The sequence below is a fragment of the Xyrauchen texanus genome, chromosome 33, assembly GCF_025860055.1.
Source record: "Xyrauchen texanus isolate HMW12.3.18 chromosome 33, RBS_HiC_50CHRs, whole genome shotgun sequence".
Taxonomy (NCBI): Eukaryota; Metazoa; Chordata; class Actinopteri; order Cypriniformes; family Catostomidae; genus Xyrauchen; species Xyrauchen texanus.
This window is the reverse complement of record NC_068308.1, coordinates 23,267,546-23,293,985: the sequence shown is the minus strand read 5'-3', so window position 1 is coordinate 23,293,985 and position 26,440 is coordinate 23,267,546. Positions and strand designations below refer to the sequence as shown.

Below are 26,440 nucleotides of genomic sequence, written 5' to 3'. Positions count from 1 at the left end.
TAATATGAACGGTACCACGATCCAACGTCTTTGAAAGTCGTGTCGTGTGTAGGAGGCATAAGACGATTTCGTTTTAAAAAGCATTGATTTCACTTCATTTACACCTTTTATACACACTGGAACGTCGTTTAAAAAAAACACTCTTTTACCAAATACTTTTTTGGGCAATACCCCCCTTACAGTCTCTTCAACTGTACCGAATAAAGGCCTAGAAAACATCTAATTTTCACAACGTGTTTTAATGTTTTTTTGTCAACTTTTTTATTTTATTTTTATGTTCCCACAGCTGCACGTCTCGTTTTCATTCCTGTCATCACTTGGCAATGTTCAGGTTACAGCACCATAATTTAATTAGCCTCAGTCTGACTCTGATCCACAGGATTAGTAAGGACTGAATGTGTTTCATATTGGTTACTTGATTCAGACACGAAACAATGATAGCAAAACTTTATACTTGATCCCTTGATTGGGAGTTATTACCCCGCCTATGTCGCAAGTCAACCCGTGTCAGAGGAGGTGATACTGTGGTTGGAAAGTAGAGAAAGTGGGACAGTGGAGAGAGGGCGTAGTGTGTTGTGCACGCGGCTCGGCCTCGGGAATCTCGCGCTCTCAGGTTAATTTATTGACAACGCGGAGTTCATCGCGCGCGGAGTGTGTTAGTACTGAGTGAATGATAACGCCAAATTTGAAAAGCGGGCTGGAAGAAATGGCATTTCAGCTCTTTTCGCAGAACGAGCGTGGCGCTGCTGCTGGTGGTAGCGGTGACGTCTGATCAGGGATGGAGCTTTAACATAACATGATATATCTACAGCAACCGAAGAAGATGTTGAATTCAATTGTTTTATCGTCATGGCAAACGGAATCGGCAGCATCATGTTGAAATGCGTGGTCGTCGGCGACGGCGCCGTTGGGAAAACTTGTCTGCTGATGAGCTATGCCAACGACGCCTTTCCCGAGGAATATGTGCCAACTGTCTTTGATCATTATGCAGGTAAATTAATCAGTATGCTATTAGGACTTATATCATTCACATTACGCAAATTATTACAGTGTGCATTTGATGTGAATGTGTGTACAGTTAAATCAGTGATATAACATATACATTGAAAGCGTCGTGCAGTGACTTGCATTGTGTTGCGCCTGTGTGTCTGATGGAAACCACCTGTGGGGCTGAGGATGCAACTGGTGCACACCAGCATCTGTCTTCTCGCACAATTCATTCAGTCATTAAATCTATTTGAGTCTGAATATTTGAGAAATAAATATTTGTAATTTCCTTTTCAGTCAGTGTGACGGTTGGAGGGAAACAATACCTGCTGGGGTTGTATGACACTGCGGGTCAGGTAGGTTAAAACCCTTATTCTCTCATTGACCTGTGGCTTTTTTCATTGGGAATAGTAACTCAGTCAGTACAGGGAAAAATACACTGTGGCCTGTTCAAATCCAACTTTATAAAGTCTTATCATTACTTGGCATTTTATGCTTAAAGAATTACCAAGTCCATGCCAAGCTCAACAGGTAAGTACACACTGGAGTCTCCCAGGGGGCAAAATAAACATGCAAAGCTGTGGGAATACAGCAGCAATCTGAAATATTTACTTTGTGTCATGCTTTAAAGTAATGTTCCAGGTTCAATACAAGTCAAGCTAAATCAACTGCATTTGTGTCATTATGATGATTACTATAAAGGCTTATTTTGACTTGTCCCTACTTTTCTTACTTGGTCCCTTCTCTTCATACTTACAATGGAAGTGAATGTGACCAATCCGTAAACGTTATAACACTCACTGCTTCAAAAGTATAGCCACAAGACGTACACAATATGCATGTTAACATGATTTTAATGTGATAAAATCACTTAATAACCTTTCTGGTTAAAGTCATAGATAATTTTACAACTTCGTTGCCATGAAAACACGATGCTGTAAACCCTAAAATGACCATTTAAAAAAAATATTTTTTTTTTATACAGCTTTTACCAAAAGATGGTTTTATATATAAAAAAATATGTTTTTATAAAATTGTAAGCTTCACATTTCTGCCCTTTTAAAATCTCCAACAATTGGCTCCATTCACTTCCATTGTATGTGCCTTACTGTAACCTTGTTTTTTGCTTTTTAAACCCTCCAAATACTTTTGGTCATATTTAATAAAAATTGTTTCCTTTATCTGATAAGTACGAGACTTAGTGACTTTGCTCCCATTTGCTATCTGAACACACACATACACACACACACACACAAAATGAATAGATTCCATAGGTCTAAGTGGTCATAAAAAAGTGACCCCTTTTATGTTTGCAGTCAAAATGGACCGGCCATAGGTAATGAATGGAAGAGACAATAAAGCGGAGCAAATTTTATTTTGGAGAGGAGGGGATTTGTGAAATACAATTTCTACACAGGGTTGGGAGGGTTACTGTTGAAATGTTTCCACTACAGATTACAGAATACATGCAGTAAAATGTACTTTGTAATGTATTCCGTTAGATTACTCAAGGTCAGTAACTTATTCTAAATACTTTGGATTACTTCTTCAGCACTGGTACATTTTTTTTCACTTGTTTTGACTATAAAAACTCAGTAAGACAAAACACACATGTTAAAAATACATTCTCTGAAAAACCTAAATATCTTATGCTGTGTTGTTTCTAAAACAAGATAAATCAAATGTATCTTGTTTTGAGGAATTTTAGATATTTTTACAGAAAAACAATACAAAAATGATCAAGAATAACTTTTTGCCCTAATATCAAAGTCTTGCATACAAAAAATGAAATTATGAAAGAATTATGATCTATTAATTTTGAAATACAATCTGATATGATATAAAATGATATAAAAATATGATTGTGCCTGGTAACGTACATGTAAAATGGCTAGAAATAGCATTTTAGCTTAGTGTAAAGCTGACAATTTACACAAGGTTTATTTCTATTTCATCTGCTCCATACTTACTTCAAACGTACTTCTCTGTCTGCTCGTATGAATGTAACACATTATAAGAAATAGTTTCACCGCTGTTCAGATGCACTTTGGATTGTATTATTTATAAGTGTATAAATGTTTTCCATCTGAAATATTAAATTTGTTTAATGACAATAAACTGCAAAGTAATCTCTTCAGTAGTCAAAATACTTTTTGAATGTAACTGTATTCTAATCACCAATGATTTAAATTCTAACTGTAATGGAATACAGTTACTTATATTTTGTATTTTAAGTACATAATCCAGTTACTTATATTTAGTTACTCCCCAACCCTGTCTGTAAATCAGCCACAATGTATTAAAAACACACATGGAAAAGAAGCAGTGACTCTGTAAACATCCGGCGTGCAAAACACACACGCACAGTGGGACTATAACACAGAGCTTTTATTCTGAAATGTGTCAAATAAAATCTATAAATTAATCACAATGCAGAACACACACAGCTATGAAGGGGTGAGACCCACAATGCACAACACACACACACAGAAATAAATGGGTGAGACTAAAACTGGCAGAAGACCGAACACACAATCCAAAACACACACGCACTTGTATTGAACCTGGAATATTCCTTTAATTATGTTGTTGAAAATGAAATCAAAGTTGCTGTACAGCCATATTTTACTAGATTGTCCTGGTCTTAACACAAGTAGAATGCTCTTTTATGAAGTTACCTCATTAAAGGACTTATTTAATGAGATTGTGCCTGAAAAGGTTTTGGATTTCTTATCATATATTAATCTTAAAAAAAATATTGTATAATATGACTTGCTATTTATATTTGTTTTGTTTTTATTGTATTTATATGATATTTGTTTTTTGTAATTGAATTCTTGCCATGAAAATAGCTTTGATCGCTGACATGGCATTAAATAAAACACACTACTACTGCTGTACAGCCCTATTATTATGAATGAAGAAGATCTTTATATCTTTCAGTTCTGGAGGAACAAGTATATGTAGGTTTAACAGCATAATTGGGAAGTTTACACTTTTCAATTGAAACCTGGAATGTCATTGTAAAGACACCTCCATTTAATCTTATTTTTCAGCTAAACTAGGGCGCTGCCATAATCAAACTTGAATGTGGACCACTTTGGGTATAAGCTACCTCCAGCTATTTTATCTTTACAAAAATACTACATTGTGCTGCATTTTATTACACTAATGGTCAAAAGTTTAGGGTCACTCACTCATTCTTTATTATTTTTCACATTTAAGGATAAAAGTCATCAAAACTATGGAAGATCAGAAATGGAACTATAGGTATTATCTTATGATTAAAAAATAAATAAATAAATCAAAACTATGTTCCATTTTAGCATCTTCAAAGTAGCCTCCCTTTGCATAGAATTTGCAGAAATGTACTCTTGACATTTTCCCAACGAGCTTCTTGAGGTTTCACCCTGGGATGCTTTTTAAAAGAATATTGGAGTTCCCATCAATACTGGCCACTTTACATACACTTAGGTTGAAGTCATTAAAACTCATCATGAAGAAGGAAAATTATGTGGATATATTGAAGCAACATCTCGAGACATCTGCCAGGAAGTTAAAGCTTGGTCACAAATGGGTCTTCCAAATGGTCAATGATCAAAAGCATACCTGCAAATTGTGTCAAAATGGCTTAAGGACAACAAAGTCATGGTATTGGAGTGGCCATCACAAAGCCCTGACCTCAATCTGATAGAACATTTGTGGGCAGAACTGAAAAAGCGTGTGCAAACATGGAGGCCTTCAGACCTGATTCAGTTACACCAGTTCTATCTGGAGGAAAGGGCCAAAATTCCAGCAACTTATTGTGAGAAGCTTGTGGAGCTACCCAAAACTTTTGATCAAAGTTAAAACATTTAAAGGCAATGCTACCAAATACTATCAAAGTGTATGTAAACTTCTGACCCACTGGGAATGTGATGAAAGAAATAAAAGCAGAAATGAAGTGGATTGACTTTCTAAATTATGCCTGAGTTATTTGTGTAGTATTTTCAGGTTGTCTTTCTGGTGAGGTTGTTGCTAGAACAGCACACTTTATGCTTTGGCATGTTAGAATCTATCAAGCAATGTAGATTGAGCTCTGAGCCTGATGTCAGACAAGCTGCTTGCTCAGGAGCAGTCTGTGCATTACGGTTCAAATCTCTAATATCTGTATATCTGTCAGCGCTGAAGTCTTTGATCTCTGATTAATTATTTAAACTATGGACTGCATGTCTAGTAATTTATTTTATTTCTGAAACCCAACATGCATCACTTCATCAGACTATTTCTTTTGAACAGTTGAATATGGTTGACTTTAACATTCAATGCTTTCCCAATAAATGCATTAAATTGATACTTGTGATGCACTTTTAATACATAGAATGTGTTAGTATGACAATCTCAATGATAGAGATGCACTAATGTATGGGCAGATAAAAGCAATTATGTGCACTTTATTGGACATTGGCTGACTGTTTAAAAACAACTGCTGATCAAGGCCAATTATTTCCTGTTAAAAGGGGCGGAAAAATGTGTCACAATTAGCCTACACCTTGTGCTGTGTGTGAAAGCAAATGTCTCCTGTGTGGAATTAATTGTGACAATGACAGCACAGTGATTTAGTAGGCTTTGCTACAATTTCATGAGGTGCAACTACCATTAAAATTTAACACAACTGATTTGATTACTCACTTTAAAGCTTGACACAGCAAGAGTTGTTAAAGCTAATGCAGAGTCTGTTTCAGCTTAAAAGGGACACTTTTGTTTCTGATTAAGAATTCTGTTAATATGGGTTTAGAACATTTAAATTAAGAGTATGAGAAATGAGATGTATAGAAAATGATTTACATTTCTGCTGAAGATGTGAAATGAATTATCAGAGATTTAAAAACAAGGTAGCATAATAAAAGCAAAAACACCAAAATATTGGTATCAGTATTGACAGACGTTGTTCTAAATAATTATTGCACACATTTTGTATTGGTGCAAATTGGAGTGGGGTTTACTTAAACCTAGGAAACAATTGCACACATAAATTGATATTAAATTTAACAGACCATATTTTCAAGTAAAGGCTACACACAATTCTTGGTGGCTTTAAAGGGGTCATGAAATGCTATAAAGGGGCATTTACACAATGCACATACAACACATTGCATCCGAATGTATTAAACCTTTCATCTTAAGCACAACTGTTTACCCTCATCACCATAAACTATCAAACAGACATGACATGTAAAATATTCAATAATAAAAAATTGTCCAGATGGGCCCCCTTTGGTGTTTAGGAATAGTGAGGCCACAGTAGGCATATTTGTCATGCTGTCACTCAGTTTATGAACTGAAGAACCATTAGGCGGTGCAATGATTTTAAGAAGGATGTTTTTTCACTGTAGAGGCGGTCAAGAATGTACCCCTTTTGATGTAGGGTAGTCGTGGAAGAAGAGAACAAGGTGTTTTTGCACCGTGGTCTCAATCAATTATTTTATTGCTTTGGGATTACATTTTGAGTTCTGAAAGTTGTGTTTTAAAAGTAGAAAGACCTCTTATATGTCAAAATATCTAGGAAAGTTTGATTCCTCATGATATGACTCCTTTAAATAGAAATTCTCATGTAAAGTAACCTAACCCACACCTTGAAATACTCTATTTCAAGTCAATTTTACTCACTCTTTGTACATTTTACTCAAGCAAAGTTAAGCCATGCTATTAAGTGTTATAGCATTTCAATGCTTTTGTAACATACTTAGTCATGTACCACATGACAGATGGAAGCTTTCTATAGGGTAGCTTAACACATTCTATGTAGCCTTTGTCAGTATTACCTTGCATTAAAGACGATAGAATAAAGATACAGAGCTCCGCACTCAGACCTTTACACTTGGTGCACAAAACATGATGACTGTAACAAGCAACAATCATTCTTTTTGATCATGCATGGGTAATTGTGAGTAGAAATTTTACTTCAGACTTCATAAAACAAGAGATTATCAGATTTAACATAATCAACAATTAAAACAGTGCAAATCAATTTGCAAACAGTGAAACCATACAAGCTCATTAATTATTCAAGCACGGTGCATGTTAGTAATAACGTCTTCGACAAGTTAAGAAATATGCACTTGTTTTATTTACCTGTGAAATTTACTCAAGCAAATAAATATGACCAGGTTTTCTCCTTTAGGATCAACACATGATGATGACACAGTAAAGATAGCAATAATGAATCATATTTAGAGCATCATGTTTGAATTGAGTACAAATGTAGAATTTACTTAATATTTTTAAGTTAACTAACTTATTCAATGTAAAAAAAGTACTTTACTGCTATATTTACTTTACCCCTATATACCATAAAATATGTTTTATAGTGTTATTCTAACTTTATATATAAAACCTTATATGTCCTTACATTTGCATGCAAATATTCATGGCTCCATATTCATCAGGAAACAGATTGCACACAAAATATGCACAAACTATTGCCAAATACAATTAATCTGAACCTCAGGACAAACCATGAGATAAAATCCACTTCTAAGCTAACAGTCATTAAACATAATGTAGAAGTAGATCTGACACAGCTGCTTTGTTCCATTGGGGCCAATCTGAAGTGACCTCCTGTTAAAAAACAAAGAATATAAGTGGTGGGCCAGCTGTGTCACTGAGGTACAGGCGGTATGGTTTAGTTTCTTAGCAGTTCAAATGCAGAAATACCTCCCCATGTGCACAGCTGGCACCAGTTAGAACCATACAGAAACCATGACTGATCAGTTGATCAAGAGGGTTTGTTTAGCCGAGGAACAGGATGGAGGACATGGGACAAAATCAGAGCTAAACAGACTTAAGGAAAACAATGTGTTTACATTTGTATTTTCCCTCTTCTAATGATCATGATCAGGAATTAATGTTGTGCATTACACACACACCCAAGATACACAAAGAAAGTTCAAAGCAGCTTGTGCGTTTGGCCTTAAGAGATGATGGCATGCAGAAATCTCTGAGAAGGTTCAGCATCCCTTTACTGATGATCACTTATGAACTGGTATATTCTCCACACTACATCGCATTTACCAGGGCACTAGAAAACAGTCTCATATAAAGGCCCTTTGAGGCAAATCAAAGAATATGTTTCAGTTGCCAAACATTTCAGGTCTTTGAACTATGAGTGTTTGATAGGAATAAAATGCATTTAGCATAGTTGTGTTAGACCATAGACTGAACTAATCTGTTGATTGCACTTTAAGACATCTCACATCCATAATTAGATTTTTTCAGTAGTAATATTGTGCATTTGACTGCAACATTCTGATTAATACATACACTCCCTTCTGCACTGACTAGATAAAGAACCTCATAAAAAATTCTCACTGCATGACATTTGGTGACTTGCCCTTCTCTGGCTCTGGTTTTAAGGACAGTGTGCCCCATAGACATTTGATTTCAAACCTCCTTGAGACTAGAGAAAAACTTTGTTTATCAGACTGGCACAGTCTGAAACACTTGGTGTGGTGTTTAAATGGTATCTAAATTGGATAAATAAGCAGGTGTTCATTCTATTTTAGCATGTTAAAAATAGTTGCAGAACCTGTGGGTACCAAGAAGGAGGGCGTCTCTTGGCTCAAAAGCAGATGCATGTCAGTTGAATGACTTCACAGACTCCGTCTGATTGGTCCTGACATGCTATTTGCCTCAGGAGGAGTCAGAGAGTAAGTTTGCTAGTGTCATTAAAGAGACAATTTCTTTAGATGTTGGCATCTGTCTTGCAGCTCCATCTCTGCTGTCAAATCCTGACCTCCGCTCTACACCTTTCACTCTTTTCTCTGAGGTGATGTTTAAACTGGGCTTTGAACTGACATGCTCTCCTTATTGAGCTTCAAATGATTGTGAGCCGGGACTGGGCCCCAGATGTGAATCACAGCTGCAGTTTGCATTTCTTTTCAATCCAGGAAACTCCCACCCTTCTAGTTTCTTCTGTATTTGTTCATGATAGAACCATTGATTTATTGTATTTGAAAAATAATTTGGTCCTTTCATAACTGCTTTGAATTCTTACAGGGATTGAGTTCTATTTCTGGAATGAAAGAAGGGCATTGATTCGAGCATGCACATACACATTTATACCTATTATAAGTGGAGACAGGACTGCAAAAGCACACAAATCACAGACCACTGGGGATGCATTGATACAGAAATGTTGGCAGATTATTTGTGTTACGACTGATAACTGTAGAGAATTATTGCCTGCAACTCACTTCAATTCTGTCATAGACTGTAATATTCTGATTTATTGCAGTTTAACCACAGTTTGTTTGATTATACTTATAAATCTATTAGTGGAGTAACATTATACTATCATATACTGTATATTATTTAAGAGATTTAGATCACTTAACCCCACCCCACACCTAATCCCATCCAATTATAAACAATGTAATACATGTCACAGCATGTAACATGCAGGTAAATGTAGTCACAGTCATAATATAGATATTTTTGAACACCTAACCCTGCGCCTAAAAGGACATTCCAATAACCAACCAACAATATAAAAGACACAATAAGCAGATACACGTACTGGCACAATAATTATGTTTTAAAAAGCACTATGAAGGTATACAAATGACTTATGCTGCATTCAAAATCCTCAAGTCATACAATAGCTCTGTGTGAGGAACAGTTTGAAGCTTAAAGGGATAATTCAGAAGCAATGTAATGGGTGTGGGCAGCCGCAGCCTGTGCATTTTAAGTCTAAGCCTTTAGTGCGATTAATGCCATTTAAGAAAACACAGTTTCACAATGAATAAGACACTGTATGCCCATCATACATTATGTGGCAGTCAACTAATAATACCAATTGACATTTTAAAAACACAGAAAGCCAGAACCAAGAAGGTCTAATACCAAGAAAAAGCTCTAATAATATTTGCGATTTAACATTTTTCCTGCAATAAATTTTATTTAGTCAGGGTACACAGTTACTTTTCAAAACTTGATCTGACACTGAATGCTAATTTACACTTAGAAAACTCCTGATGTTGCAATAACAATGCAAAAAGCATTTACCAATTTACTTGCATTGAAAATCAGTCCTCTTTTCCTGTTTAATTAATGTTCATGCAGAACACCTCAGGTTTTTAAATCCATAAGGATCTCTTTTTAACAGCAATAACAGCAGTGATGACAGCCATCTCGTCATCAAGATCTCGTGCTGTTCGCTTTCAAATCATCACTTAAAGCGTGATTGCGTCACTCAAGGCCAGCTAAAAGGCCTCGACCGGGACATATCCTAAAGACCACACCCACCAAGAACCGATAAATCAATCTTATTGGCTGATGAATCTGACTTTAGATGTCTATTCACTGACACTGATGAGGGATTCTGTTTAAATTCTGAAGGTCTGACAGGGTGGAGCTCAGACTCACGCGCTGCTTCAGGCATGGGATTTGTGAAAGTTGTCAACTCTGCTTGTAAGCATCAAGGAAAAAATTCTGACTGGGTAAACCTTTTTGTTTTTTGCTATTCGTTTTTAGATGAATTGGGAGTGGAAAGTGATTGAAAATACATTGGATTCAGCTATTGAGAATACATTGGATTCAGATATTGATCTGTTTCTCACCCAAAGTAATTGCATTACTTCAGAAGAGTTTCATATATTAAATGACTGGAGTTGTATAGATTACTTCTAAAAGACTTTTCGTAGATTGTGTTCAGCAGAAGAAAAAAGTCACACATCTGGGATGGTATGAGAGTGAGTAAATGATGTGAGAATTTTCATTTGAGTGAACTATCCCTTTAAGGTTTTAATTGTTAAAAATCTTCCTCTCTGTGAAGGCAGTCACATCTCATTCAAAAATATACATCCAAACATTAGAATTGGTCTTAAAACAAATGAGAGCCAATGGCACTTGCCGTCAGCGTAGTCAATTTTAAATGTTTAAACGAGTGCAGAATTTGATTGTTACGGCAGATGTGGATTCTGATGTTGCATAAAGACTTAAATTTGCATCTATTGCTCATACAAAGCCATCACGTCAACGGGATGTATCGTTATGAGACTTAGTTGCAGATATCAAGTGAACGAATTTAGTACAAAAGCTGGAGAAAAAGTGTTGCTTTGGTAAAGTAGAGAGGTGTTTTTTTTTCACTGTTATGAATTAAGTTTCATATATATACATCTGCTTGTGGAAGAGATGTGTCTTTAGCCATTTTTTGAAGTTGTGATGGTCTCAGGTGGAGGATGTAAGCTTGTTCCATCACAAAGGGGACTGGTGTGAAAGTTTGAGCATTAGTTTCTCAACACAGATGATGATGATCCTTACAAGACCACCTTTGCTTCCCCCTCAGGTGTTTTATTTTGCTTGGTTAGGGATTTAAGAGAGCAGTGTGTTCTTGCAGACAGGTGCAGGAATTTATGCTTGTACACTTCTGAATCATCTACCCTGAATGTGTCTCAACCTCTGTGAGAGAATAGTCCTGACTGAGCTTTATTTGGGCTGATTAACCTGCCTGTGTGTGTTTACTTGCTGTAACGCACAACAATCTTCAATTAATCTGAATCGTCTGAGTAAACAAAGCCATGAATTATTACCTGTGGATAACTGCACAGGAACCTCCTTTCTTTCACTAGCTTCATCTCCCTCCTTCCCTTAAGTCTCCCTTCCTGCATCTCCTTTGGAATATAAAAAGTTCCTTGGAATATCATCCAGCCATTACATTCTCAATTTTATTTTTCTCCAAAATAAATTATGGGACTTGTCAGTTATTTTAATTAGCTGGTTTCTCGCTCTCTCTCATTCCCTCTGATTCCTTCTCTCTTCTATAAGGATTGAGATGAAAAGAGACGATCAACAGCTGATTGACCCACTTATTGCACCACGGCAGATCTACAGGAGTTCACACAGATAAACACACACACACACACACACACACACACCATTTTACAGAAGGTTGATAAAGGCGGACCTCAGAGTAGACAGACCTCAGACACAATCTAATGGAATTAGAAGTACAGAAATACATGCATATACTGTATATGCAGCAGTGTTTCCTATAGAATTCAGCTCTTGCAGCGGGTGGAAATGCTCCACCAACCCATAAAATTTGTAATACTAAAACATCTGAAATTTTACAGAAATCTCACCTAAATATCACAGGGATCTACTTTTCTCAATGCTTGTCTAGTTTTATTCAGAATGATTAAGTAAATTATGGCTCTTTTCTTCTGTCACTGAATAAGATCTAATTCAGTCATGTGTTGACTTACATATGTTGTTGTTCTTGGCAGATACCTTAACCTTTCCCCACATGTGGTGGTGACGTCACTCTGTTTACGTTAAATATATAATTTACTGTCTATAAATGTAATGAATGTTAACAAATTATACATCTTTTCAAAGGTCTAAGGGTTCAACATTGAAATCCGTTCTCTGTTTTGCGATAGCAATGATCCAGAAACAGCAATTTAGTTATTTGTGCCAGGAGTACAAATTAAAACATGCAAGATGAAGCCAGATGAATCCAGTTCGCCACACTTGGGTCAAATGTCCATGTCAAGCGTTCATTGAAAAACATCCAATAGCACTTTTTGACCATAAAAGTGATAAATCTGAGAAATATTGATATATTCTCCATTGTTTACATGAGATCTCGCCTGAAAGAATTACCATTTCAGTCATCGTTCTTCAACAAACTATGCAATCTGAGCAGCATTAATGTTGTAAAACTGTATATTATCTTCTATATTAGAGTCTCATAAACAAAATGAGAGGTCTCCAAAGTCTATTTTAAAAAATGGGGCGTAGTTTTATTCATAATAGCCAAGCAGTGCAGTCAGATTTTGTCATCTTGAAAGGCGGAGCTTTAATTTTACTCTGCCCAGTGATTTTACAGAGAAAAAAGCTTGCAGGAACCTTAGAGTTGTGGCTTTGAGAACATTGTATTTCTGGGTTGTCTTGGCACTTTTATTATTGTTTTTTTAGATGATAAAAACATGTTCAGCACAAAATATTTCCAATTACTATAAACTTCAGCTTCTCTAACTTTATAAAATAACAACATATTAATTCTGAAACTTGGGAATTAAAGCCCAAAGTGTCTTCTTTCAAAAGATACTACAACTGTGTCCATCCTCTAAAGGGTCCAGTAAAAACAACCATTTAAGTTCAGGTATGTCATTTTCATGGTATGTGCTCAAAAAGGGGATGCGTATCAACAGGTTAAACAAATACTCTAACAGGTAGTTAAAGGGCAGTTCACCAAAAAAAAAATGCAATTTCTGTCATTATTCACCCTCATGTCTTTATGAATTTGGCTCTTTCGTAGAACACAAAAGGAGATATAGGCAGTATGTCTCCGTTAACATTCACTGTACCTGCATCTTTCTTTCCATACATTAAAATTGAATGTTGCCAACTAACATTATCTCTAACTTCTCCTTTTAATTTCCACAGAAGACAGAAATGTATATAGGTTTGCAACAACACTAAGCTGAGTAAATTATTACAGAAATTTCATTTTTGAGTGAACTATCACTTTAAGAGTACAAGTCAATACTCAAGAAATAACATTTAAAAATAAAAATATTAACAAATGAAATTCTGAAAACCTTGCTTATGTAAGATGTATATTAAAGATAGATTGATAATATTTTAATTTGATGTATTTTATTAATATTATATTATTAATATTGCTACCATTAATGTTTATGTATATTACATATTTATTAACTTCTCAAGGGAGATGATATGTACAGTTGAAATCAGACGTTTACATACACCTTAGCCAAATACATTTAAACTCAGTTTTTCACAATTTCTGACATTTAATCGTAGAAAACATTCCTTAGTCTTAGGTCACAACTTTATTTTAAGAATGTGAAATGTCAGAATAATAGTGTAGAGAGTGATTTATTTCAGCTTTTAATCCTTCCATCACATTCCTAGAGGGTCAGAAGTTTACATACACTTTGTTAGTATTTGGTAGCATTGCTTTTAAATGGTTTATCTTGGGTCAAACTTCCACAAGCTTCTCACAATAAGTTACCGGAATTTTGGCCCATTCCTTCAAAGAGAACTGGTGTAACTGAATCAGGTTTGTAGGCCTCCTTGCTCGCACACGCTTTTTCAGTTCTGCCCACAAAGTTTCTATCAGATTGAGGTCAGGGCTTTGTGATGGCCACTCCAATACCATGACTTTGTTGTCCTTAAGACATTTTGCCACAACTTTGGAGGTATGCTTGATCATTCTCCATTTGGAAGACCCATTTGCGACCAAGCTTTAACTTCCTGGCTGACCTATTGAGATGTTGCTTCAAAATATCCACAATTCTCCTTCCTCATGATGCCATCTATTTTGTGAAGTGCACCAGTCTCTCCAGCAGCAAAGCACCTCCACAACATGATGCTGCCACCCCCATGCTTCACGGTTGGGATGGTGTTCTTCGGCTTTGAAGCCTCACCCTTTTTTCTCCAAATATAACGATGATCATAATGGCCAAAACATTTTTTTTGTTTCATCAGACCAGAGGAAATTTCCCCAAAAAGATATTTTTCCCCATGTGCACATGCAAACTGTAGTCTGGCTTTGTTATGGCAGTTTAGGAACAGTGGCTTCTTCCTTGCTGAGCAGCCTTTCAGGTTATGTTGATATTGGGCTCATTTTACTGTGAATATAGAAATTTGTCTACCTGTTTCCTCCAGCATATTCACAAGGTACTTTGCTGTTGTTCTGGGATTGATTTGCACTTTACGCACCAAACTACACTCATCTCTTGGAGACATAATGAATCTCCTTCCTGAGCAGTATGATGGCTGCGTGGTCCCATGGTGTTTATACTTGCACACTATTTTTTTGTACAGATGAACATAGTAGCTTCAGACATTTGGAAATTGTTTCCAAGGATGAACCAGACATGTGGAGGTCCACAGTTTATTTTATGTTTTTAAGGTCTTGGCTGATTTCTTTTGATTTTCCCATGATGTCAAGCAAAGAGTCACTGAGTTTGAAGGTAGGCCTTAACATCCACAGGTACACCTCCTATCAGAAACTAATTGGCTAATTGTCTAAAGGCTTGACATAATTTTCTGGAATTTTCCAAGCTGCTGAAATGCACAGTTTACTTAGTGTATGTAAACTTCTGACCCACCTGAATTGCAATATAGTCAATTAAAAGTGAAACAATCTGTCTGTGCATTACATGAGTAATTTTTCCAACAATTGTTTACAAAGTAGATGTCCTAAACGACTTGCCAAAGTTATAGTTTCCTAAAAAGAAATCTGTGGGGTAGTTAAAAATTTATTTTTTTAATGACTTCAGCATAAGTGTATGTAAACTTCTGACTTCAAGCTGTTTAAGTGTTTCTTTTCACCCTGCAGATGAGCAGTTCTGGTTGCACTTAAGGCCATTTATTTTTTGCCATTTCTGCCTTTCTTGGTCCTGTATTTTATGATGAAGCACCATGGAATGAAAGAGGGCAAAATTTGATTGCAATGTTGACAGCTTTGTTGATTATGAACAAAAGTGATAGTTTTAATGCATCGCTCAATTACAGAGACTCCGTATAATGCCAATCATTGTTGAATGAACAGGTTTATAGATCTGTAACATCTTAATTCAGTAAATATGTGCGTCATCACTGTGCACGCTTACACTGAACTCAAGTGTTTAATGAGCACCTGGAAACTGTATAAGGGAGAGAGAGAGAGACGTGGAAGAGATTATTTATTCTTGCAGATTGTGGAATTACAGTTTGATAGATAAACAAGATTATTGATTTGATTAGTTCATCTGTATGGATTGGTTTACCAGTTCTCTGCTACATGAATGAATAAAGTAGTGCGGAAATTCCCCACATTATAAACTTTGAAATTTGTACACAATATGTGCATCAATGCCGAATTTCATACCCTGATGAAGATGATGATAATAATATGAATGGTTATTACTACATTAAGAAATTACAGAATTAAATATAGGCCTACAATTGTTTTTATAATAACTATATTATTATTATTATTATTATTATTATACCCAAGTAATATTTCTCTAATAATTTAATAAACTTGTACGTGGCATTGCTGTGAGATCTGGTTATACCTTCAAGATAATCTCACCTCCTCTTCTGTCCACAAAAACCTGGTGTCGTATGGTTGTTCAGGATTTATATAGGAACTTGCAGTGAACAATTAATGTGAATTTGGAGAACTATATAATACGTTTAGCACATGTTACCAAACTGAAACCAATGAAACACATCTGATATTCTGTGCACAAGATAACATTTGTGGAGTGAGCACAGAACCGCCTCACGTGTGCTCTCTCTGAACAGAGCTGTGCACGTGCATTGCGTGCAGACTGTTTGATTAAATCACATCACAGCCCTTTGTGGTATAATATTCACAAAAGGCCATATTTTGTGAATATTATACCACAGGCTTGCTTTATTGATCCAATGTTGGAAATTGTGGTGCATTAGCAGGCAGACACAGTCAACATTGTATGACAGGTACACAGAACAATACAGAATACATTACAATAATTACAAAACATTAAGAAGAATATATACACTACATTAGTCATCCACCGATGTGTTTTTTTTTTTTTTTTTTTGTGGCTTATACTGATTTCTAGATAACAGTGTGGCCATAATGCTGATATATGTAATATTATTTAAAGTTTGCAAATAAGATGCCAACAGTTAGTAAACTGAATGCTTATTTTAAACAATATTTACTTAAAATTCACAAAAACTATTTGTAAACAGAAAATGTACACTCTACAATTGTTGGAAGAAAAGGTGCTTACTCGATCTGGAAATTTGATTCAAACTGTCATCACTTGCATGAACCTATGCGCTTACTGCTAGGCCACAGCCCTGACACACACACATACATTTTAAATTGAGTGTGCGTATGCAAGGGATAGGGAGAAATAATATTAAACTGATTTGAATAGCAAGAAAACGACAGTGACTGGGCATCTCAATACAGATGGCTGATACAAAAATCCTACTCTATCCCATATCAGATATTTGCTTTTTGCAAGAAAGAAACAAAGAGGACTGTGAGAGGCAGGAGTTGGATTGTTCAGTGTACAATTGACTATTGTCACAGTCTTCATACTCCAGGAGTAATGCATCCATTCAGAGCCTGTCTGTTGTGTGTGAGAGGGCTGATGTTGGGATTGGCAGCGTGAGGCGGGTGGTATCAGCTGGAGGGAGAACTTTATGGTAATAACAGCAGCAGAGAAGGATGTTTCCAGGTTGACTGCATTAGACTTCTGTCTCGATTTTGTCCAGTCCATTTCCCTCAGCTCTTGAAAGAACAGGGCACTCACACATACACACATGCACTGTTTCCACATAAATGTATTTATTTTTTATTATTAACAAGCTCTGGATCATAAGCAGTCACAGGGTGTTTTCAAGGTAATGCAGGACTAATGAGATTCAATCAACTGGTTTTCACATGCCACAATCAAAACACATTCTAACTTCATTATAAACAATTATAAAATGTATAGTTTGGACTCTGAATACTGTCAATACTGACAGTACAATACAAAGCCATGCTAAAATACACAATAAAGCCTAGTAACAGATATGACACGACACATCTGTCTGTCTGTAACTTGAAGAAAAATTATCTTATTATTTATATATGGTGAATATATCCTCTAGTAGAAGGATGTCACTTGAAATTATTAAGAACAAAGTTTTAATTAAAATGTGTCCTTAAAGCTGAAGTAAAAAATACAAATAAATCAATGTTTAAAATACATTCAAATCAATTTGTAGATTGATTTTCGGAAAGAGTAAACATAGTAGCTTTGTGGCACTTTCGAAACATTATTTGTGTGTGCATGCCAACCAGCCTGACAGTGACTTTGGCTCAGCCTATGGTGTGAGTTTGGGATGGGACTGTTTTCCAACCAATGGAATACCGGGAAAGTGTTCGGGGAAACCTGTTTGAAAACAATGATTACTTTTGCAATTCTGTTTGGTGACGTAGTTGCACAGAAATTACACACTTGAGCTTTAATATAATGTTATTACTATAACCCAAACCACCTTATCATCATCATCATCATCATCATCATCATCATGCATGCATCACTCTTGTAGTGTAGAAGATGACCGAGAGCACCACCTGTATTTTGGATTGTATAGAAGTATTTCATATGATAAAGATAATACCATATTATGTTGAAAATGAATTGTTCAATTTTCATTTTGACACCCTTTTGATGATAAAATTGGATTAAACTGTCGAATACAGAATTTGGAAAAGATAAAACTGATTTCATAGGGCCCTACATGTTAACATTCAGAGATGCTTCTGTTCATGAATGCACCTGCCCCTGTTCATGAATGCACCTGCCCCTTACGAATCCTTATTGATAGATTGCAAAAAATTACTTTTGTGATGTCTTGAGTAATAGTTGATAATATTAATAATTAATAGTTCTGAAACATAATAAACAAGCTGTCCTGAAATTATCTCAAATAACTGCAACATTTCACAAAAAGAAAAGGTATTGTTCTCCACGAGTACCGAAAAGTAAGTTTCGATACTCATTGTCGTTCTCCAAAAAATGGTATTGGGCCATCCCTGTTCGAAGTAGTCTTTATTTTGTCACGAATTATACATTTTGCACACATACAGTGAAATATGTATGTGTGTATGTGTATGTTTTTTTTTGTTTGTTTTTTGCATATCCCAGCTAAGCTGCAGACAGAGTGCAGGGTCAGCCATGATACGGCACCCCTGGAACAGATTGCTCAGGAGCCTAACAGTGGCATCTTGGCGGTGCTGGGGCTTGATCCCCCAACTGCTGGTCAGTAACCCAGAGCCTTAACCACTGCCATTCACAAAAAAGTATGGCCTCTTGTACCTTATTGCTTAAATAAAGTAGCCTGTTTCGGCTAAGCAGACTTGCGACTCTGGAATATAAACAAATGTGTGTTCTCTGGAGGAGCTGGAGATATGCAAGCGACGGGGGTGGATGATGTGTTGGCTCATTCTACTTTCAGTTCTGGCAGAGGCCAGCTGTAAATAACCACCACCCCTTCCACCCTACCCACTGCAGAATGTTTTAACAGGCCAGAGGTTGAGTGGTGGAGTGTGTATTTATAACATAACTGGCCCACAGGGATGACACAACAACTTGCACAAACGTCTTACACCACAGATGAGATGCACCTGTTCAACTTTTTGTCAGATTGTGTTATGACAAATCCTGATTTGGCCTGTGGCATGAAGTAGACAGTCTCCCTATAGGAAAAGCAAACCCAACCACAGAATGTACACCTGTGTCCCTACTTCTCTCACTGAAAAAAAAGAATTGTTGAGCACCCTTAAACAATCAAAGCAACATGATGCAGTAAGATTTTTGAGTTCTATAAACAACTGTTTCATAATTGTCCTCAGTAACATTGTTTTAGTTCATGTGAATTCAAAAATGATTGTACAGGGAACTAATTTCTTGTTCAGCCAACTTTCAATTCACAATACTAGAAGTTTAATTTTGTCACCATTTCAATTACTTTTACATGAAGTTAACTGCAATCTTTGCCTCCTGAAGAGAGGTACATACTGCCTTGCAAGACATACAATTGTTTGACATAGACATACAAACCTCAATATTGGTGACAAACAACAAACCTCAATGGTGACAAACAAACTTCAAGTTAAAAGATGAGCTCCTAACATCACCACTCAACAACTGACTAACAATGGGAACTAAAAATAACATCGTAAAGTCAGCAAACAGCAAAAAAAAAAAAAAGCCTATAACACTAACTGCATTGTTTAAAAATGTTGCAATTCATTCTGGTAACTTGAAATCAGCAACATTGTTCAATATGAAATTGTTCGTTCAGACAACTCTATTAGGCTAGTTGGGACAACATTTGGGGGAATATTGTTGGTTTAACATATGTTTTTATGTAGATGCAAATGAATTGACATTTATATTGTATATGTGTCTCATAAGCAGGATACAATGCAATTTCAGTGCAGGGCAGCTCTTTTCAAGTGTAAAGTAGCGGTCACACTACACTTCACACTCAATTCACTCCCATTCAAATGCATCTGAATACAGCAGAGCGGAAATGCAAGATCATGCAAAGAAATGAAATACTACATTGCGTACCAAAGTTCAAGCTTGGTGAACTGTGAATTCGTATGACAATAGGAGACTGAAACGTAACGTGACCTCTTGGCCTAATTCAAAGGATACATATTTCAAAGCTGCGATATTTGTAAGTAGACACTATATTTAAATTCTTTTTAATGGAATACATTTGATTTTTGTGATGTCTTTTTTACTTGCACCAGAAGGATATGAAGTCCCACTTGACATCATATCCTGGTCCGTTGCGTTGTATGAAAAAATGTGCATGCTTAAAGCCTAGTGTGACTGCACCTTAAGTGGTAAAGGTACCAATAAAGTTGTTCATTGTGGTTAGATTGGACATGTTTAAAAATATCTTGGTAAATTGTTTTCTGGCTATACATCATAGGTCAACATAGAAGCTATAGTATCTCTGGGAATGTATTCCTATTACATGCCTGCTTATACAACATACTTCATCTACATTTGATTGATACGTTGGTACGTTTTTCATTGAATTCGTTACATAATAAAAACAGGCATTCGGACACGGCCATGGTGTTTAATGTATTCTGAGGTACAGTGAAACGGTACGGCTGTAATTCATGAGATGATATATCTTTGGTTCATATCTCCGCACATTTGGCCTTGAAGCCTTGACAGTTTTGAGTAAAAACAGAAGGTTTATATCACTCTCCAATCTGTTGGGGTCACACCTCTTGATGGCTGAGAAACTGTCTGCCTGTGTGTTTACTTGATGTAAGCTACAGCAAGCTTTCCCCCAGTGTCCTAACCCAGGAACAGACAAGAATGATTTTGGCTTTAGAAACATTGAAAGGGCTCAGAGTCATGGAAGGTAGCATGAGCTTGCACTCATAATCTTCAGTGTCAAGTTGTTGGTAAAGTCTCTTATAGTTCAGATGCAAAGAGAAATTATCATGTTATATGTACTTCGGAAGCACAGAGACACACTTAACATTTCTAAAGTGTAATTTCTGGAAGCCAGAACCTGCAAATAAAAAGTTTATACAGCAATGCATGGCCAGAGTCACAAGCTATTATAGTTTAAACACTTCCATTACAAAGATTAACCATGGATGACTGGATACAAATATGCATACATGGTGTGTGAATGTGGAGATGCACACATTGGAAAAAGAAATGCTCCCAAAAATATCAGTCACATGTCCCCTTTAAATCTATGCTTATCTGTTATAGCGTCTTGGGTTTCTGGTTCCTAGAGGACATGTTGCTGCCTCTGTGCTGTTTCAGAGAGCGAAATGTGAGACGGCAAAATGCTGGTGAATGAAAAATTGATTTTTAGGTCATGAGTCATAATCTAAATCATATTAATCTCTGCTTGATCACAAGCGCCAGTGTAATGTCTGCTTTCTGCTTAAGTGATGGTTGATAGTGTTCCATTGCAGATTGTTTGTGGACAGTCATTCAATACAGTGGAGGATGCTTTCAGTTAAAGGTTAGTTCATCCAAAATGTACACATCATTTACTCGACCTCATATTGTTTCAACCCCATATGTTTAATTTGACTGAGGCTTACATGCTGCCTAACATATTTTGTGTTCATACGGATCACACAGGTTTGTACAACATGAGGATGAGTGTATGATGAAATAATTTTAATTTTTGAGTGAACTATCCATGTGTTCCATATTTTCCCTGGAAAAGGCCAAAGATTGAGTTCTAGCATGCATTACTAGGGATCTCAATTCCTCTCTTCCGCTGATAACTATCTTGTGTTATCTATTGTAATTCAATAATATAAATGTTTCTGATTAGACAAATATTTTGAGTTATAAATACTTTTTTTGAAGGTCGTTGGCTAATGAACAGTAAAAGGCTGCATACTTGTTTTTACCCAGTGTCCTCTGCTCTGATAGGAGGACTATGATCGCTTACGACCCCTCTCCTACCCCATGACAGATGTCTTCCTCATTTGCTTCTCTGTTGTGAATCCGGCAAGCTTCCAGAACATAAGAGAGGAGTGGGTCCCTGAACTGCAGGAGTATGCACCCAATGTACCTTACCTGCTCATTGGCACACAGGTATGCACACCTGCTACACCAAACACTCATATTCAAAATGGAACAGCCTTCTTACTGCATACTGTGCAGTTTATACTGCCACTAGATATAACAAATTTGTATGTGAAACAGATGTACAATAATAAACATTTCAAAGACTAGTATTCAAGTGAGAGGGTTCTTGTTATCGTCTCTGAAATTTGTCTAATAAAAATGTCTAAACTTTTGATTAAATTACATTTATATTTCTTATATTCTGGAAGTGAAAGGTCAAGTGTATCATTATGGGATACAGAATCTGTTTGTTTACTGCACATTTTGGCAAAAATAATAGGTCATCTTGGTATTATATACATACAGAATATGTGTATACTGTGCACAGTATACATTCTGCAGAATGAGTATTGAGTAGTATGAGTAATATGGTAGTATTAATGTAGTATTCTGAACATAGCCTTAGTGTTGGACCTGTAGAAGTACAACTCTATTTAGAGGTTTTAGTGGAGAGGGCCCTTCAAACATCTGTGGTAGCTGGCAAGAAATCAGACTTGGATGAAACTTAAGTTTTCTTTTCAAAACACCCTCATTGTCTGCTTTTGTTTATTCTGTGTTGACTCTCAGATTTACTCCGATGACTAATCATCATCATTAGTTTTTGAAACAATCAACTTTCAATCAATACTCTAAGCATGAGAGGGAGTTGTGGAGCACAAAACCACTCTGAAAACACTGTAACAATGATCTAACTTAATATAGACTGGACAGAGCAGCACAAACTTTGAAGGGAGCAGACTATTTATTTAATTAAATCGCAGCCCTTTGCAATTTAATAATCGCACAAGGTCATGTCGCGGTTCCGATTTTATTTTGATTAATTGTGTAGCCCTGTAATATAGGTAATATTAGTAATATTTGTGGCAATATTATGGATTTGAAAATACTGATTATATTATGAAAGGTTCAAACATTGTTTTCCTGTCATTATATTGTCAATGAAATTGCTCTAATATAGCCTTATATTGTAGATGAATTAACAGGTGTGACTTGGCAAATATACAGTATATACACCCGCTGAGGACTTTATTAGGAACACCTACTTATTCATGCAATCTAATAAACCAATCCTGTGGCAGCAGTGGAGTGCATACAATCATGCAGATATGTGTCAGGAGCTTCAGTTAATGTTCACATCAACCATCAGAATGGGTAAAAATGTGATCTCAATGATTTCGACCATGGCATTGTTGGTGCCAGACGGGCTGGTTTCAGTATTTCTGTAACTGCTGATCTCCTGGGATTTTCACACAACAGTCTCTAGAGTTTACGCAGAATGGTCCCAAAAACTAAAAACATCCAGTTAGCATCAGTTCTGCGGACAAAAACGCCTTGTTCATGAGAGAGGTCAACAGAGAATTGCCAGACTGTTTTGAGCTGACAGAAAGGCTACGGTAACTCGGATAACCACACTGTACAATTGTAGTGAACAGAATAGCATCTTAGAATTCACTTGTCGAACCTCGAGGCAGATGGGCAACAACAGCATAAGACTACGTCGGGCACTTTATTAGGACCATAGAATTCCTAATCAAGTATTAAGCGAATGTGTGTGCAGACAATGTTTGAGTGAGAGTTTGTCATTAGCCCTAGTCCTGTCGTACATGTTTATGGCTGTGTCTAAAGTTTCGGCCTTAATGAGGTGAATACTGATGCAGAGTAATTGATTAGAGAGGTACCAGACAGCCACCGAAACAGCCAATTGTTTACAAAGGTACACTACTACTGTAAACCAGCAAATGAATCACTCCGTTAGAATGCCTTTCACATTATTCAAAAAGGGTTATTCTCAATTAGTGGTCAGCCGATATATCGCTGGGGCCGATAAATCAGTCGATATTCAGAATTCTTTTAATTATAGGCAGCGGGTGATACATTTTCCCCTTTGGCCAATTTGTTTCTTGAGGGCACTGAGAATGACTGCTTGTTTGTGAAGCATCTGAGACATGTAGACGACCAGTCACGGTTTGTTTTGTTGCGTGCCATCGTGTTACTACAGTAATACTGTAGACCGGTGTGCAACACAGTGTCATTTAGACGGTCTGCATATCAGAACCATGTCAGACACATTTGTGCTCATAATGTTACAGCGCTCGCCTGTTTCATTCTCTCTCTCTCTCTCTCTCTCTCTCTCTCTCTCCTCATCAGTTCCCTGTAACTTTTAACTGTCTTGTTTAATGATAAAGGCAAATATCAATAAAACTAATATCATATACTGTCTGTAAATATGCACATATCTCATTTAAACAAATGTAATAAACCAACCTCACACATCTTCAGCAGATCCAGCATCGTGTGGAATGCTCATAAATCTTCATCTGAAGCACGTATTCTAACACTCTCTCCTCAACAGTTCCCTGTATCTTTTCTAATGATAAAAGGCAAATATAAGATTTCAATCTCAATCTGGTTTTAAAAGATGTCATTCACGAAATTTAGGAAAATCCAGCGTTTTCTTCCCATCGAGCACTCATCAAATATCTTCTACTGAAGCGTGTATTCTATCATCTAGAATGAAAACTTCAGGATCAAAAGTTCCTCTGATTCACAAATTATGACTGTCACTACATGACAATCCAAGCAGGCGATCCAGGCTGTTTAAACTGTCAGGAGATTGCTACTATTGCACGTGAGTGCAACTTCAAAGTAAAAGCGCTTCACAGGTGAAATTGAGTAAATATAGTGCTAAAAATAGTTTATTCATTTTTCTTTAGCAATTTTATCTTTTTTATTTACTATATTAAATTGTGTGATGTATCGGCCATCCTGTACTCAGGATATCGGCATCGGCCTTCACTATCCTCAATATGTAGAGGTGAAAAAATCGTGAGCTTTAACTGATCATATGTGAGTTATGGAAGTCCCTTAAGGCAAATCAGTCCACTTGATGACCATCTTGTTAAAGCCCACTGTCCTTTTTTACGAAGGTAATGGGAAAACAAGTACAGCTCCTATCTACTTGAACATGGAAAGACGGAAACGATATGATCAATGTTGCTTTTTTCAGCTGAAATCATACAAAGTTTATTATTTTAAGGCTTGTCCTAATGCACATGTTTGTACAAACAAAAGTAGAGCAACATCTCTTTCAAAAGATGATTGGCTCTTTCAACTGAAAGATGGTACTTCCATTCCTGTAGCTGCCAGATATAGAGGTTACGAGTCCTCCCCCAAAAAAATTCATACATCTGGTGTAGTTGGTAAGAAATCAGACTTGGATAAGGAAGAATTTTAATTGGAAACAGTAGAGACAGAGACCCTCCTAGACAAATGTGGTGGAACTTTGTATGTGAAAGGGGAGTCTGCAGACGCATGCCACCATCTGGCCTTGGGTTGAATTTCCGAGAACCTTCTGCTCTAAAAACAAACCTCATCATATGGAATCTCATCCACCAAATATATATGGAGAGCACATGTGCACTTACAGTTAGTGCTTCACTTTGTTTCATCTCAGAATCAAGACTTTGGACTTTCTTAACGGTAATGTGTGCACTTTCCTCAATTTGGAGTGGCAACTATTAATAAGCCATTTCATTGGTTGATTTCCCCAAAAAGTGTAAAAACTGTGGCTCTATGATGCTTTCAAAACCAGCCTGACACAGTAACATTAGCTCAACCAATGGTGTGAGTTTGGGGTGGGACTATCCTATCGATCTACCAATGTCAGACAGTGGGATTGTTCATCAAACCTGTTTGAAAACCGCTATAATTTTTGCAATTCTGTTTGGGAATGCAGATGGCACAGGAATTACACCTTATTTCAGTTATCTGTGACTTTTTCTCCCTGTCACATTTCTTGGCTATAGATCGACCTGCGTGATGACCCAAAGACGATTGCCAAGCTGAACAATGTGAAAGAGAAGCCCATTGTGACAGAACAAGGCCAAAAGCTTGCAAAGGAGGTAAGGGAAAGGGAATACTTCCTCTTCCTCAAGTTAAAGTTTAAAAACATCTCTCTGCTGGGAGAAATCTCAGACATTGGTCAAAGGGAAAGGGACAAACCACATTGTCGTGACTTTCTGGTGCTTGCGAGATGCTATTGCAAAGAAACGGTGTCTCATTAGACCTTTTTTTATGCCTTTTCAGATTGGTGCCTGCTGTTATGTTGAATGCTCAGCACTGACACAGAAAGGCTTGAAAACGGTGTTCGATGAGGCCATTATAGCCATTCTGGCTCCTAAGAAAGGTGCCCTCAAGCGAAGACTGGGCCCACGCTGCATTAACTGCTGCCTGATCACATGAGGGGGCCTGATACACCAGCT

At 36.6% G+C, this 26,440-nt stretch overlaps 1 protein-coding gene across 1 annotated transcript; it reads left to right on the top strand.

Annotated features, from left to right (window-relative positions):
• The first annotated feature begins 545 nt into the window (after positions 1–545).
• rhoq (ras homolog family member Q) lies at positions 546–26,425 on the top strand. The gene is made up of 5 exons (XM_052103254.1): positions 546–991; positions 1,285–1,343; positions 21,981–22,145; positions 25,985–26,080; positions 26,265–26,425. Exons 1-5 carry the CDS (start codon positions 850–852, stop codon positions 26,418–26,420), a joined length of 618 nt encoding a protein of 205 aa, XP_051959214.1. The 5' UTR covers positions 546–849; the 3' UTR covers positions 26,421–26,425.
• Positions 26,426–26,440: the final 15 nt, after the last annotated feature.